This window comes from Pleuronectes platessa, chromosome 9 (genome assembly GCF_947347685.1).
Source record: "Pleuronectes platessa chromosome 9, fPlePla1.1, whole genome shotgun sequence".
In the NCBI taxonomy this organism is placed as follows: domain Eukaryota; kingdom Metazoa; phylum Chordata; class Actinopteri; order Pleuronectiformes; family Pleuronectidae; genus Pleuronectes; species Pleuronectes platessa.
In genome coordinates this window covers 15,547,212-15,564,685 of record NC_070634.1, presented here as the reverse complement: position 1 = coordinate 15,564,685, position 17,474 = coordinate 15,547,212, and the positions used below count along the sequence as shown (strand labels likewise).

General features: G+C 42.0%; 1 protein-coding gene across 1 annotated transcript in view; it reads right to left on the bottom strand.

Annotated features, from left to right (window-relative positions):
- insrb (insulin receptor b) overlaps window positions 1-8,266 on the bottom strand; it is a 79,051-nt gene extending 70,785 nt beyond the window's left edge. The window contains exon 1 of the mRNA XM_053430185.1: window positions 6,892-8,266. Coding sequence (XP_053286160.1) covers window positions 6,892-6,985 — 94 coding nt within the window. The 5' untranslated portion in view covers window positions 6,986-8,266. The remainder of the gene's footprint in view (window positions 1-6,891) is intronic.
- Window positions 8,267-17,474: the final 9,208 nt, after the last annotated feature.

Sequence of the window (17,474 nt, the reverse complement as noted above, 5' to 3'; positions counted from 1 at the left end):
GAGAGAGAGAGACAGGTCTGCAGGCTGTGCGCATCTGCAGCATGAAAGAAAAACAAATCAGTGGATGAGAGTGAACCCTCTTACCCCTGAACGTTAAAGCAACCGAAGGGGAGGGAGGGAGAACGAAAGATGGATATGGGAGGAGAGGGAGGTCCAGTAGAAGGCAGGAGAGTGAACACACAGTGAGCACAGACACAGGAGGGAAAAGTTGCTCTGGTCTATACAGCTTCTGTGTACAGCCTCACTTTCCTCAACCAATCTAGTTACTGTGAATGTCCGTTCGAACCCTATTTCATCATAATTTGAAAATTATTTCTTGATTTATGACCAATTAATGTTTTGTTAAGTTACAGTGACCCCGACCTTTCACGACCAAATTACAAATCACATGAACTTCATCCTTGAATTCAAGAGGATGTACGAGCCACATGTAATTAAATTCCTTCCAGACGTTCCTGATATATGACGTTCACCAGAAGGAGCCAGACGTGAGGTCACAGTGACATTTGACAACCAGAATCTAATCAGCTCATTCCTGAGTCAAAGTGAATGTTTGTGGCTGACTTTAAGAAATTCCCTCGAATCCTTCAATATGGGAATCGAGCACACGATTAGAAAATAGAAAATAGAAAATCTCAGACAAGGTAAAGCATCACTGCGATAAAACTGAATTGACGGCTGGAAGTGTAACTTTCAAGATATCGCAGGGGTTTCTGAACTGTAACAACCGCAGTACATATACACTTATGCATATTTAAATCTGCTTTAAATTCAGCCTCCCTCTCTGAAATTGCACTAATGTTGATACATCTGTAAACACCTTAAAAAGCGGTCTACACAGTTGCTTTCATAAAACGTCTGCTGCCCAGTGAAGGTCAAAACAATACAAAAACACTTGTCTTGTACTGGGCAGGCGAGAGACACTCGAGCCAAAAGCTTTACGTCATTCCTGGCTAACAGATTTCCACATGAACGATTGTTCGAAAAGCGCAGATAAAAAACAAACTCTGCGGGGTGTTTTTTTGGAGACATAATAACATGACGGTAATTTCAACTAATGGTCCTCGTCCAAATCAAACCAAAATAGCCATTTCACCCATATGAGTTTTAGACAGCATCTTGGGAAAAAACATATTTATAATTTTTTGAGATAGAGGGACATGATAAAGAGATCTATACAAATCAGGACTTGGACGTGGCCTTTGTCAGTGTCTGGTCCTGCCTGGAAAAGGCCCCCGAAAAATCCCTGTGGTGATCCCTGCGTTACAGAGCCAGCTCAAGCTGGATTTTCCTGTGAAGTCACCAACGGTTAAAATAGAGCAGATCCAAACAGCAACAAGGACTATCGAATCAGATTGTTGCAGCATGGCGTAACGGCGCTCCCAGAGTGTGTGTATGTGTGATCCACACACTCCATCCTTCCCCTCCCAACCTGACCACATTTCTGTGCAGTGAGCAGAGTTTTACATAAACAGTCACAGTTCTTTCATTAGAACTGGGAGTCAGAGAGGAGGTCATCTTCTACTAAACTGTAGAACACGCACACATTACAGTTACTCATTTAACTTACAAGCTGGCCTGATAATGTGTTGGACAGGAAGATGTCTATGTTGTGACGTATCAGAAAAGTTAGAAAATGTCCCTTTATTTTCTTGTAAGTGCAAAACTCTGCATTAAGAGTATGAATTAAATTACATTAATTGATCTAAATGTACCAAGACAATAAACTTACTATTGTCTCTAAGTTCACAATGAATGAGACATTAATGAATTGCAAGTCTCAGAAACAATGTTCACCTCAATGTCAGCTTCCTTGCTGGGTCAACATGTTCACCAAGTACGGTTATGTCTTTGTTTCAGAGTTATATCTCTAAGTGGTTTAGGAATTATGTTTGTTTTAATAAACTCTGTAAATACACTGATTAGATTACATCTATTATTTTTGATATTGTGGATCAATTTCGTAATAACAGAATATATTATTTATGATATGATGATTCCCAGTTTTATTGCTCCATGCACATAACAACTTGGTATTTTTTTATTGTTTAACTTCCAAAATAATGGATTTTCTTTGTTTTAAAATTATTTAAGAACAGTAAATAAAGATTCTAACCGTCACATCTTTCAGATATTCTCATGATGGGTATCAGAAACCCTTTGTAAGAGCACGCTCTTGTAACACCTCTGCTGTTTCTGAAGTATATTAGATGGCTGTTTGGCTGAATTCAAGATATCCTCTGAGCCTCAACAACTGAAAACAGCATAAACTTAACATTGAATTGTGTGACGAGAGCAGACAAAACTGAACAAAAGCAAACCCGTTGGAGGAATGTCAGCTGATCGAACTGTGAATTGAGGAAGTCATAAAGTCAAGTTTTGTATTTCATCCTCTGCTTGCATGGCAAACTCACAGAAGTGCAAACAAGATGAAGAAAAAAAAAATGCTTTGGCAAGTAAGGAGGAGTTGAAAGGCACACTTGGAGAAATATGAGCAGAGGAGGAAGCACTTAGGAAAGGCACCCCAACAGTTAATTTCCTTCAGCAGTACATATTGCCTTCCTGGCCAACACTCCAAACGGAACACACAGCTGCTGGAGCCTCAGTTCATGACCCCCATTGTCTGCTGGCTCTGTAAACATGGACTACCCAAACATACAATGGCAAACTGCAATCTGCGGTACAGCGGCTTACTGTGAAAGCCAGAGTTCTGCATGTAGTCCATTGCATATAAACTGCAGGATTTTCTAATAGCAAGGCATTGAAACCGCAAATAAAACCATTATTTAAGAAACAATAATCACTAACAATAATGACTTTATAGAGATAAAATACAACATGTGAGCTATATCAGACATTGACCAGTTCCAACACATCATCCCACTCTAAACTCATTCCTCAGCCATCTTTAATACTACTGTGGCAGGAATTCCAAAATGTCATAATCCACGAAATATAATAGTTTCAAATTGTCATTCTAGTGACAATTTTAGATACTATCAGGGCATATTAAATTTAGTCAAATGAGATTTTACATCTACGAGAGCCTAAAACTAATAAATCTATTTCTTGAACTACAGAAAATAAATATATAATGAAATAAAAGGTCATGGTTGTAAGATGTGATTAGCTTATCTTTGCACATCTTACATGGGAGCAAACTGAATATCTTTAACAACTTATATTTAAAAACATTTAGTAATTCAAATTATTCAAGCCAAAGCAGACAGATATAGAATATCTGGATTTAAAGAAAATTGGCACATTTGCACACATTTTTAGGAAATGTACTAAGATTCAAACTCTTGTATAGAGTAATAACCGTTATTATCATAATCGGATTCCTGAGGACACTGGCATAAGGAGGAACTAAAAATCGTCCCTTTGAAAAAGAAAAAAAAACTAACCGACACCCTCCATGACAATGTCGAGGGATTTATTAAGCTATGGCAACCAGGCTTGGAAACGTCGGACCCCTCTGGAATGGACCTGATTCTACCTAATTAACATCACAAGAACTGACTACAACAAACCCTGGAAATTTGAATGCAATTATATTAGCCTTGTGGTAAATGTGTGCGCTTCTTTTTTCTCCTCGTTTTGTTTTGTGTATTAAGTTGTGATTCTGCTGTTCTTGTGTTTTATGATGGTAGTTCACACACTGTAAAGAAACTGCCTATGTAGATTTTTGAAACTGTAAGTATACGTAATAATTTCAAGAACGTAAATTTAACAATGTGCTTCAATGTGTCAAGCTGAAATCACGCAACAGGTTCAATAGAGGAAAGGAGACTCAGCTTCATAACATTCTGCGCCTCCACCTTGTTTTCATGTTTCAGGACGGCATGCATCAATTCTTTCTAATTTCATTACAAAAACACATCTTGCAATGTGTCCATTCAAAGAAGTGGATGTGTGGTGGGTCAAGGGGGCCCTCAGGGCACAGGGGCTATTGCTAACAGGCAGCCCATTCTTGAGCCTGTCGCTCTAGTACACACTGTTCTCATGCATGGCCACCACGCGCACACGCACATGCACACACGCGGAAAACATACATTACCCGGAAGTGGGCAGGTCAAGAGCTGAGACATGAGATCCTGCAGACAGCACAGGGTGTCTACAGTACACACTGATATACAAGTACACAATCACATTCAGAGCAGCTGTATGGTAAGCCTCTTCAAACACGTTCCACTGTGCACTTCAATGAATAGAGCCTGTGTAAACGAGCAACTACCAAACTAGTAGGGTATAAACTCAAATTGGTTTCAACAGACCTGGGACAACATATCTATTGAACTGTTCTCCCTGAATAAGAAAGACTGGTGCGGGCATTTAATTCAGATTATCATAGTGGGAAGTACTTCAGCTTTGAAGCAGTCTATGTGACAGAGCCGGTTTAAGAAGCATATGTACTGTGGAAAGCATGCATAACAGCACTTACGTACACACAAACACACACACACATACATGCACTACCCCTCTCCAACAGAGCTGTGCTTACAAGCCTGAGAGGAACAAGAAGGGGGCAAGGCTCCCAGTTGCACAACTTGTTTTTCGCGAGTTATACCAGGAGACAGCTCAGCGGTTACTTCAGAAAACTGTTCGCTGATAACCACGACAAACAGCTCAATCAAAATCAACTAACGACGGCCTGTAAAAGCCGCCTCATGGCATTCTTAAGGGCGCAGTAAGCAGATCAGGGCCGAAAGCATGGTTTGTATATCAACACTGGTTCCCCCTTTCCCACGACTGAGGTAGAGATGTCAGATGTCTGGCTGCGTGTGGATTCAGAATGAAGTATTCTAAGTATTTTGGTTGTTGCACCCCCCACCCCCCCAAACACACCCGCACCCCCCAGGCGTAAACATCTCAAGAGTGCCAAATATGGTCCCTTCCCAGAGAATTGAGTAAATCAGGAACCAGAAACAGCCAAAGACATGTACTACTGCAATGCCTGAGAAAAATATACAGAGACAGAGAGAAAGAAAGAATGAGAGAAAGAAAAAGAAAGAGAGAAAGAAAGAAGGGGCTCCTACAATGTTTCCTCATAAAAACCCTTTTCAGGGGCCTCGTTTCTGTCTGCATACATAAACTTTGTAAAGTAACCTGAACATTTTCTTTGAACTTGCCGTCTGGGAGCAAACTCTTAAGTTATGCGGCTTTAAAGTCAGAAGATCGACAATGTCAGAAATTGAGCAAACACTATTTTATTAAGTGTATTTAGGGTTACTTGTTCTTTATTTTTAAAACTGACCTACCCGCTGACTTGTTCTGGACTAAGCTCATGTACGCAAAACACTGAGCACTTGTGCAATACATAATCAACAACACTGAACACCAGCTCAAAGGGACAATCATAGGCCAAAGGTTCAAAGTAACCGGGGTATCAAATAATTTCTGAACAGTTGTTTTAAAGCCATTCTGTATGCACAACAGTTTGTTTTAAATGGAGACATTCCTTCATTCAAACTCAGATAACACTACAACATTACCATGTTGACCTTTGTATTAAATAATTATAAAGTCCTCTTCCTGCACTTTCTGTCTTTTAGTAGTTAACATTATTTTATGGTTAGAATTGTAATCTGTAAATTATCCTTAAAATCCCTTTACCTCTATTAACTGGTGTAACATACTATTTCTAAGGGAATGTTTACGACGTTTATTCTGCAAATTAAAACATTAACTGTTATTTTGATCATCTATATTTCTGCTTAGATCCGTTTATTTTATTTACAATGAAAATAATCGCTTCAATTGAAAACAAGTTCCTTATTGGAAATGATCGCTGCACTAACATCGTTATTAATATGAGGTCATTAGGCAGTTTAAAGGGGGGGGGGGGGGCATTATCTCCATCGCTGTCTGTGTGTGTCTGGCAGAGAATCACGGTGCTGTTAAAATTACACGCTGTTGTACTGTGGAAACCCAGATTCATTGATAAAAAAAACACACACACACACAACAACAACACGGAGACGAGGAGGAGGCGCGGAGCCGCAGCGGAGGAGGAGATGCCCGCGCTGGAGTCCGATCTGCGGCTAAACACACCGATGTAGGCTAATCCCGCGCCTATAAAGAGACATCTTAGCGTCGGCGGCTAATTTGTTTACGTTCAGGCAGCAACAGCGCCGCGCGCGCGCGCGTGTGCCTGTGTGTTGTTGTTGTTTTGTGTGTGTGTGTGTGCGCGCGTCTGTCGCCATCAGAGGCCTATCCGCGCTCACAGGGCCGATCCTGCTACTCCCAGTTTAGACTCGCTGCAGCGGACCACCCTCGTCCAGTTACAGCGGCTAATCTGGCCCTGGGGCCGGAGCTTCCGACGCAGGCCGCTGGAATACATATATGTGCCTTTAAGAGGAGAGGGGGGAGTCGGTTGAGGAATATCAATTATTAGCGCGCGGCCACGCATACGCAACCACTGAAAATACTAGCCCCTTAATTAGAGCCCGTGGGAGGCTTTACGCATGCGCCATGCTGAAGGTCCACTTCCACAAAAACAATGGAATAAAATGATATAAAATAATACATCAATGGCACCGTTTCCTGAGCTCCATATTTGTCATATTCAATCACTTCTTCTACTGGTCAAATTACAATTTAATTTGACTTACTACACCACCTGGATGATGATATTATTTTTGTAATTAATAATAATAATTCTCCACTTTTGTAATTATTAGCCAATAATGGCCAATTCTGTAAGACTGAGGGGTTTTACTATATTATATACTATATCGTTTAACACGTGTGTTTATGCTAAAGTTCAAAATGTTCAAACTGATAAGTCAGTGTGTCAAGGGACATTTGATGCATTTTGGAAGCAACTTAATGATTCATTTGCCATGATAAACACACACCACTAAAATAATGAATAAATAAAAGACTTACTTTCTCCGTTTGTTAGTCCACACTGGCATATGATGCAGGTGCAGATGATAAAAAACACGATCTGTGCTCTCAGCTTCAGCGTCCACCGCCTCATTTTGACTTGAGGGGAAGTTGTGCTCCGACAACAACAACAAAAAAGAAACACCTCCAATCTCGAGGGGTTGAATGTTAATTTAAAAAATCAAAAGTTCAAAAACAATTCATAAAAAGTGGAGGTCCAATGAGGACAAGTGATTCAAGGTTGCCCCCAGTCGTACGCCGGGGGTGGGGGGTGGTGGTAATAAATGTATGAGTATCTCCCCAGCAGAGTCCGTGATGTGTGCGAGCCCTGGAAAAAAAATGCAGACCATTAAATAACGTGATCTTGGCTTCTGGTCACACATGTGTGAGTGAAAATCTTCATTTTCCACGCGTGAAGGCGCCAGTCCACGTTCATCTGGGTGCTGCAGCACATCGAGAGAGGAATAATGCTGTTACTATTATTAATACCCCACACGCGGGGGGCTAGTTTGGAGATCCCCGAAGGAGCTCCGCCGGCCCCGGGCTCATTTCTCCGCGATGCACCGCTCCAGTGATGGAAGGTCCCCCTTCACCAACCAAGCTGCGATCTGTGTTTTTCTCCCGACATTAACGTCCAGGATCAGCCTCCTCCCGTGTCGCTCCAGCAGAAAGTTGTGGGTCGGAGGGGAGTTGACGGGGATCGGAGCCCACAGGTCTTTATATCACTCCTGCTCGCTCGGAAGCCGCTTGTTCTTTTTTGAAGACAGATGGGAGCACATCCCAGGAAACTCCTCCGAGCAGCTACGTGCAGGAAAAGCGTGCGGGCGCCTCAGCGTTCCCCCGCTACGACCCTCCTCTGAACTCCGTCACCCCCGCTGACCACCACGCCGCGGACGAATGGATATACACCCATAAAACGACGGAACGCGGAGGGGGAAAAAACTTGAAAAACCGTCACTCGTGTCTCCGTTCGCCGCGGGGGTAATGGACGAGCATGGCGGCTCCGTTTGACCCACACGCTGCCGTGAAGTGAGGGAAGTCTCCGCCACGCCGCCCGTTTCTTTTCTCACATGAACGCTAGCTGGTGGCGGCGGGGAAAAACAGCTAGCCTGTGCTAAGCTAATCCAAAACAAACGAGGTTTCAGTGTCGGCGATAGAGTTGAAATGAGGAGGAAAAACGCCCGCACGCACACAAAGTGAGTGCCCCCCCTCCGGGAGTGGAAACGGGGGGATGAGGTAAACGAAGATAAAAAGATTTTTCTCGTAAAAAAAGACGGGCCAAGTGTAAAAACTTGTATTCCCGTTCCGCTCGGCGCTGGCTCTCCCTCAGGTTCCCCCTCTCTCCGTCTCTCTCTCCTCCAGTAAACAAGTCCTGCCAGTCAGCTGGGCCACACGTGGTCTGCGACAAAACCCGGAGCGGAGCGCCGCCGAGCTGCCGCCGGAGTCCGGATCGGGACTGTCTGAAGCGGTGTCACCGCGCCGGGTTCTCTTTGTCAAAGAGGAGGTGAATAGAATAAAAAAACACATTCAAAGAGAAACGTGAATGAAATGAAACCATAAGGATTTTCCTATATCGACCTTTTCATGTCTCATGCTTGATTGTTGGGCTGTTTGTTAAAATGCACATTTGTGCTCGTTTTTAAGAGTCTTTGTGGACAAGATCATAAAAACAACACCACAGCCCTGCAGCAAGAACAGAGTTTAGGCTGCAACTAATAAGTTAGTTTTCATTATTTCGTTATTGATTGATCTGACAAACTATAACCATCACATGGTTTGATAAACAGAAAGACAGAAAAGGGGTGAGAATGACCATATGGAACTTCACAAGCTCAACAGTTGAGAATATAACATAGTGGAAGGTTCAATTTCTATCAATCAACTAATATGCTTACCAACAAAAAAAGAGTCTGGCTTGTGTTTTGTTTGTTGGACACATGTTAACTTTATACTATCACTACGAGCCTTGATGGTGCAGGTTGTCTTTTGCATGGATAGCACTTATGTTTACATTTACACGTGGATTCATTCAAAAGATGTGTGCCACATATATCATTCATATGTGTGCCTTCATCTAAAGTGGCCTTGTGATGTAGAGATGACTCAGTCGACCCTAATAAGTATATGAATATGTTTTTTTCCTTCCAAATTGAGGTGTATATTATTTTTTAAAAGGCTCTCCATTGACTTAAAGTGAAGAGAAAAGCACATTCAAGTGATGCTCCCACTAAAGTTTGGATTCACAGGATTGTTTACTCATCAGAAAACATAGAGTATAGTACTATTGAATAGAAAGCCTTTATTGTCATTGTACAAGAGAAGGCGCTACTATGCAACTGGAGGTAATGCCTCAGAAAGAACTGTAAACATGTATTAAAAAGAACATGTTTACAATCTGACAAAAGACTCACACCACCAAATACCCAACCATTAACTAGAAAGAGAGCAAAGAGCTGCTTCCTCCCTGCACGCCGCCATCTTTCAAATCAGATGAGCCACTGTTACTATTTATTGATCATTTAACCTTTTTTCCAGATTTTCTTTGTCACATCGTCAGCCACTGGTTAGACTGTGGGTGAAACAACATGGCTGTGTGTCATCGAGCAGTGTAAACATCAGAGAAATACCTGCCTGCAGTCAGGAAGTCCCTCAGATTTACATAACAAATAAGCTCATATTGAAAAGTCGGTGATGGAACTTTTACACTCGCAATACTCCGATTCTCCACACAACATGGCTGACACCTGACCACAGTGCTCAGCCAGCCTTGAGACAGATGGACTTGGAGTAGAATAGATACGAAGAATGTTTTTCTACCTGTTTATCACAGGGATGCAGTTTGTGTGCCTGGATTGGCAAAGAGTGCGGCTGCTGCTCTGCTGAGATGTGGTGCAGCGGGCTTGTTGTTAATCTGAGGAATGTTTTTACCCAGTGAACAGAGTAAATGAGGTATTAGTGAGATTAAATGTCACAGGTCTGAAGGACTCAGGGTTGTGGAATCTAGTCAAAACAGAACTCTTTGTTGTAGTGACCCTGTCTGACGCCAACATGAGGAGCGTGCACACACACACATACAGAAACACACACACATGCACACTCTTCTCTCTCCTCTCCTCTTCCCGTGGGAGTAGAGGCAGTCGAGTGCACAGCTTCGTATCCCACTAACCTACCCAGAGTGCTGTTATTGTGAGTCTACACATGCAGCACTTGTGCATCACTACCCAGCCCTGCTCATGCACCGCTGTACTACGGCTTCATTTCAGTAGGTGGCACTAAAAATAAATCCAGCCAATTCACTTACTACACCAAATGTCAAACAGGGACAAAGGGATACGACGTGGTGAATAAATAGGATTAAATTTGACCAGAGTGGCGAGCGCCTGGAGCTTTGGGCTTCGTCAAATAAACACAATGTGATTCTGTCAGCATATACTCTGTACTGTGAGCTTGTGGGAAAGCTTTTACAAACGTTGCTTTAAATAATGACTGCAAATTAAGAATTTTAAATAAAACATGTTTGGTTTTTTTTAAATATCCAAAGCATTTTATCCTCACAAGTCCCTCACAGAGGCACCGTTCTCCACTGGGAACACAGATATGCATTGACACCTCTCTTTTTTTATCTGGGGCAGAGCTCGGATGGGTCCACCTGTTATATGTTCAGTTATTCCGGCTGTGAGATGTACAGATCTTTGAAAGACACAGAGGTGGTTGTACTCCAGTTGTCGAGTAGAAAGCTACAGGGTCAGCACTAACCACCACAATGAAAGGTATTCTCCCCCCCCAATTCAAATGTACCAATTCATTTTTTTTATTTTTACAGCCAAACAGCATAAATCTATATATGGAAACACTAGGATTCTATTTATGTGTTTTAAACTGAATACTCTCTCCAAGAAAACTTTATCGACTTTATCGGTATGGCAATAAAGTATTGGATAATCAATCTTGAATCAACACTTCACAAAAAACACATGCATTCAATCGCAAAATCGTTACTTTGTTTCGACAGGTCCAGTAAAGTACAAACAAGAATCAAGTGCATGACAGCGTACAAGACAAATAATTGTTTTCACTCATCCAGAATATTTGATTTAAAATCTATGATTTAATCTAGGAAGGCGGATATTATCTTCACTTTGTTCAGCAATTTCTTTATTGAGATCATACAGGCGATCAATAAAAGGCAAGGCTTTTAATAAATGAGAAGCAAAACAAATTTGCATCTGCGCCCAAACTGCACCAGCAGTCAGTCAATGGTTTGATTGGCGACGTAGCAAACAACCATTTTCTCTTCCGTACACCGATACCGGTGATCGCTCAGCCGAGGGTATCTGCTGCTACTGACCTCATCACCAGTGTGCTCTTTCTCTCAGATATAACACTTTTCCTGGATGCGTGTAGCTCACCGTGGGGAACTCCTCTCTGGAACATTTTCGAGTCACGTAACCCGATGCGAGGGATCGCTGCAGTGGCTCTGAGTCAGCAGTTAAGTTTTACTGAATGAATGTGACTCATGGAGGAATACTGAATTCTTCAATGGCTCGGACAGAGAGGCTGGGCAGGTCACATCAGGGACAATAATCTATCAGCTGAATAAAGTAATCTGGCGTATCCGATCGATGCATCCTCAGGTTTAATGAGAATGAAATTGACATGAGTCGTAAGCTTTGGACTTCAAAATGAAACGTGATGAAATCTTAACCTCGGTGATCTCTGAAATGAGATGATAAAACACCAAATAGGGGAATACACTCTATTTTGTACAAATGAAGCTTGTGTAGTCCAGAAACATGGAGAATTTGTCGAGGAGCATTGAAACTGTTGTGAAAGCTTGTGGTGTCTCGGCACCTTATATATGAGATCTGTCACACCTCTATATGTCTGAATGTCAATGCTGCTTTAGTCCCAAATAATATCTTGAACATGGATTGGCTTTATCAAGCAAGCAGCACTCAGGCAATATATACCAGCTCCATAGAAAGCAGCAGAACTCATCAGTACAGTGAATTGAACACCCACGTACAAATAAATGAATCATAAATCTACATATTTGCATTTCCTCGTCCTGCCTCACAACTTTTACAACATTAACTCCCACATATCTGTTTCTCTGACACACACACACACACACACACACACACACACAGATGCAGCAAGCAAAACAAACTCCGCTCCACTCTCTCTCTGCAGTCGTCTCTCTCTCAGTAAATGGAGGGATTAATACGTTCGAATGGAGAGCGTCTCCTCCTTTGTTGGTGTGGAACACTCGGTAATTGGCTGCCTAGAGAGCCCAGGAAGAAGGAGCCTCCGTTCAGCCGCAGCGTGCCTGTGTGCACTGTATGCATGAGGGCATCTGTGTGTGTGTGTGTGTGTGTGTGTGTGTGTGTGTGTGTGTGTGTGTGTGTGTGTGTGTGTGTGTGTGTGTGTGTGTGTGTGTGTGTGTGTGTGTGTGTGTGCATGAGAAAGACTGCGTCCACCGAGGAGAGGGTCATGAGCTCACACAGACAAAGCGTTGCTGGATTATCCTCTTCAGACGGCTCCCTGTGTTGGTGATTCACACTTTTAGCACTTGCTGTTCCTGCACTTCAGGCCCCACAGGCTGCAGCTCAGACAAACACACAAACAGCAGGCTCTCTCTCTCTGTCTCTCCTGGTTGATTTTATAACATTGTTATCAATATATTGATAACAATGTTATAAATGTAAATGTAAAATGACACATTTACTTCTTTGTACTTTATATTTAGTCCCTATTCATCTTAGTATTTATACCTTTTATGTTTGTTTTTCATGCTGCCATGTTAGCAGAATGGTACATTGGAAATTGGTATTGTCTGTCGTTGTGATCTTAAAGCCAAAATATCTCAGCTACACTGGCAACCATCTTGTTACGATGATGTAGTCACTTGGAGCCGGGATATCGAGGTCCCGCAGAAACCCGCTTTCGTCCAATCATGAGTCCGACTCAGCTTTCAATCATGACATTTCCCCCCGTTTTTATAGCATCAAAATGACTAATTAAAACCAAACTATATATGTATGTCTTTGCCATGATCTGCCCCTTGTGGCTTCCTGGACCATGTGTTTCCCACGTGTGATTACCGGCTCCTCCCTAATGTGTTGTCTTATCACCTTCTCCACTTTGCATTGTATTCAAGTCTCTGTGTTCTCCTCATTTGTTGGGAGCCTGTTTGTGTTATTGAAGCACCTTCACTGCAGCTATCGTCATCTGTAACTGTCTGTTATACAATCCTCTACCTGTGACAGTAATCATCAAGGATCCTGCGCAAAGAAATGTCCTTCTCTCTAATTTTAAATTCTGATTTGTCGATGGAATAAAGTTTAGTGGATTGAATCGGTCCACTACCCTGAAGATGGAGAGGAAGAGGAGGAGCAGCCCACCTGTCTGTGTGGAACAGTCTGAAACGGGATCAGTGAGGAAGATTAGGGGAGCTGCAGACTATATGACAGTAGATGTCAGACTAAGCCATTGATGAGGAAGACTAAAGCTTTCGGAAAGAACACGGCGGCCGGCTCAACACTATGATTATGTTCCCTATGCTGCGTTCAGTGATCCGATAAATCTCACACACAGACCACACAACTCATGGTAATAATCCATGTTGATAACAGCTGCCTTTCAGGTCATCGGATTGATCTGTGGAGCCTCGGTGCGTCTGAACTCTCTCTGCCTCTGTCTGACTAACCAATGAGGAAATTAGGACCAAGTGTAGATGTTTCCATCCATGAGGCAGCTTGATATTCACCGCAGAGCACTGATGAATCACAGAGGACACGCTGTGCATCAATCTGCCCTTCAGACAGGGAGTCTCTCGTTGAGTTTACTGCTCCATCACATTCACAGACTAGCCATACATGTTAATGTTTCAACATATATCAGGCGCATTGTGTCTTCATTTCCTTTTCCTTCCATGTTCCTCATGCTCAAGGCTTCACGTTCACTTATTATCACATAAAGAAGAGTTTATAGAAGTTATGTACTGTTTACAAAATGAAATGCATTTATTGATGTACATTTAGGGTGAGAACAGACTTCTGGAGATTATTTGACATGCAGAGATGCTGTTTTATGAGATTCAGAAATTCATGACCCACTATAATTTACAGTTTTATAGACTGTAGATCATTATTTGTTCCACATAACCGAGGAGGTTATCATCTGCATTTATTTGCTGGTTAGCAGAATTACACAGAAACTAACGATTTCCATGATTTCCTTCGGAGGGGTTGGGCATGACGGGAGGGAGAAACCATTTAATTCTTGAGTTTAGCTAGATAAACAGAATCTTAAAATGTAAGCTAGCAGAAACCTGAAAAACGAAATGATTTAAATAAGATAATCAAGATTCTTTAAACAAACAGAAAAGTGACAAAGTTAATAAAGTACATTTGATTAACTTTGTCACTTTATCTGATCGGATGTTTATAAGTTTATAAACTTGCTATGACAAAAAAAAAGTCACAAATAGTGTCCATCAGAGAAAATAATCCATTAGAATAATACATTACTGAAGGGGTTATTCTACTTTAACCTTTCAAGTACAAACTCGTGTACTAAAAGTAAATGAAAAACACCAACAATGAAAGCAGGTTTTTTTTCTTGAAATATTGCAATAAACAGTATTTTGAATGAATAGTGAGCTGTTACCTAAGAGGCTGTTTGACTTAAAAATCTTCTGCATGTTTTGTAGTGAAGTCAAACGTGACTGAAGTCACACTGGAGAACATGACCTTGCTCCTCATGACAACAACATCCTATCTGCTCTATATGTCGCTCTGGAGATAAAGAGTTTATTTTCTAAAGGAGAGGTTTCCTCTCTGGGACAGCTCTATCACTGTCACAATGTCCTGAACTGTATGGGACCCAGCCTCAGCCCCTTTTATACTCCACTGTCTTCTATATGTGTGTGTGTTTGTCCCAGTGTGTTCACCTCTGCCTTGAGTGTAAGACACTTAACCCCGGGTCATGCACACATCCCAGGGAGCCTTGTTTTCCCACAAATGGACCACAGCATACTTATCTATAAACAGATTAGACTGTCAAGGTCACTTCAGCTGCTCGCTCCTCTTTTTCCATGTACAAACTCTCCTCCTCAGCTCTTTTCCTTCACATTCTCAACACTGAATCCACTTCCATGTGTCCGTCTGCCTTTATTTCCCCCTGGATCCCCATTGATGCTCCCTTCTCCGCTCTCTTGCCCGTCTCCTGCCCTCTGCCCCCTGTGTTCCTTTTCTCACACTGCTGAGCGGTGCAGGAGTCTATGAGTTAATTTGCGGGGAGGAGGGGGGGGGGGGGGGGTTAAAGGATTAGTTTCATCATTGATAAGGGAGCAGGGCGGAGTGTTGCATGGCCAGTTTGAACCTGAATGCCCTTCCTGAGAGGATGTGTCAGTGACAGCTTTATCCACATATTGTCAGAGTGACAGAGGGAACAACACATCCAGAGAGAGGGGCCTGTTAAATACACTGCACAGTCAAGGTCAGGTCAGTGTCACAGGTCCCCCAGCAGCGCCGGCTCGGGGGGGGAAAGGTGCGCCTTCGGGAAGATAGCGTGTGCTGCACAACATCAAAGTTCGGCTGTGGTGCTTCCCCTCACACTGGGAATATGGGGACACTGTTGTTTTGTTGCTTCCTTTCACACGAAAGTCGTACACATGCATGCACACATGCCATGAGAGGTGCTCCGACACAGTGAAGACTTATATAAGGTTGTAGTTTAGGTGAGTTAGGTGAATTCCACTGAGACACGTGGCGACCCCGTCAGCCAAGGGAGGGGAATTAACTTTGATTAAAGTTTGGACGAACGGCAGGATTAAGAACATCATGATTAAAACCTGTATTTTTGTATTTCAATTCTAGCCTGTAACACATCAACTGTTCAGCTGTATTCTATTGATGAGTCTGGTAAGTTTATTGGCTCTAAAAAGTTGAACCTAACTTACTGTAAGGAAACTCAAATTCAGCACCAAGTTTAAGATTTATTCAGCTTTTCTTGATTAAATTCTCACATCAGACTTAAATGTGCAGCGACGAGCACATATCAATCTGCCAATGCCCAACAGCCGCCTTAGTTTCAATCAAGCTGCACCATATTTCACACACTCATAGATATCAGTTCCCTTCTTATGTAAAATTATTGAATCATCATCCATGCGAAATGGTGAAAATTCAGAATCAGTCAGTGTTCGTTGATTTATAGAATGAAGAGAATCACAATGTTATAGTCAATTATTTCAACAAAATAAAATAAAAAAACATAGTCTTTTGTGAAGTTAGGTTTCAAAGCAAAATTGTGTTTTAGGACTAAAATGACGTACCAAATGATTTTTAATGGCTATAAAAACCTTTAACAGGGTGGTATGGTAAACTTAGTGGCTATTCTTCTTTCTTTTAATGATATTAATTAATTATTTCTGTATATTCTTATTTCAAGAATCAGGTGAATGATGGATGAATTTATTTGTAGATGTAGTTGTGTCTTTCTGTTAAACGTGTAATTTCAGGATTGTGATGTGAACTTGTTTCATTAACTACATATGAAATCAACATTCAAAGGATTTGAGATTGAAACTGACAGCAGGAACAAAGATTCCCAGGATTCCAGTGACAACAATTTTGCTCAAATGAATTATGTTTCAAACATAACAAACCAACAGAAATTATGTTGCCAGTGTAGATACCTTAAGTGGGTTGTTGTCAAATACACATTAAAGTTAGTAGGATATGAAAATTGTATTTATATTCTATTAGATATACTATATCATAATTTCTTATTATTTTATCAAGTTTTTCAGATAAAATCATGCCCAGATGTGGAGACAGTTCCTGGAACAACCCTCAGAATCCCGGTGAACACAGGCCACACTGCACAGACAAAGCTGTAAACATTTATTAGACACATACTTTGGAGTTTGAAGCTCTAAGTGTTTTCCTGACCTCTGAGCGGAATAAGAAATTGTTTTGGAAATATGTGGATTAAACTTTGAATCTTGTAAAATTACAAACATGCTAGGGGGATGTTCATGTTCTCTATACGATCTATAGATAGTGTGCAGGCGGGCTTATGGGAACAAGTAAACAGGAAAGATGTTTTCCTTTTAGGATATATTTACAGAAATAGACAGGAGGTCAGGGTGCAGGCCGCACGTTCTCTCTGACGCAGCGATCGGCTGAGGGCGGGGAAAGAGAAAAGGGGAAATGCTTAATGACTTCCTGAGAGCGAGACTCGGTTGTGGGGTAAATGCAGCAGCATTGTATTAGTGTTTACAGAGGAAACAGAGGCGGCCACACACCGCCCATCCTGGACGTAGCAAACACCACATCCAAGGTGAGAACTGCTTCTCCTGCGAGGATCAAACGCAGGGAGCAGCGTTCACGACAACATCAATTAAAGGGGAGCAGGAGACTAACTGCTACTTTTGATAGAATCCTGGCCCAGCGTCTGCAGAGCCCCCCCCCAGTCAACCGTCTCTTCCCTCAAACAGAGTTGGACGTAACATGGCTGCCAAACAAACTGCCACAATGCTTGATTGGTTTCCTCTTCCGCTTGCCTTCTGCTAT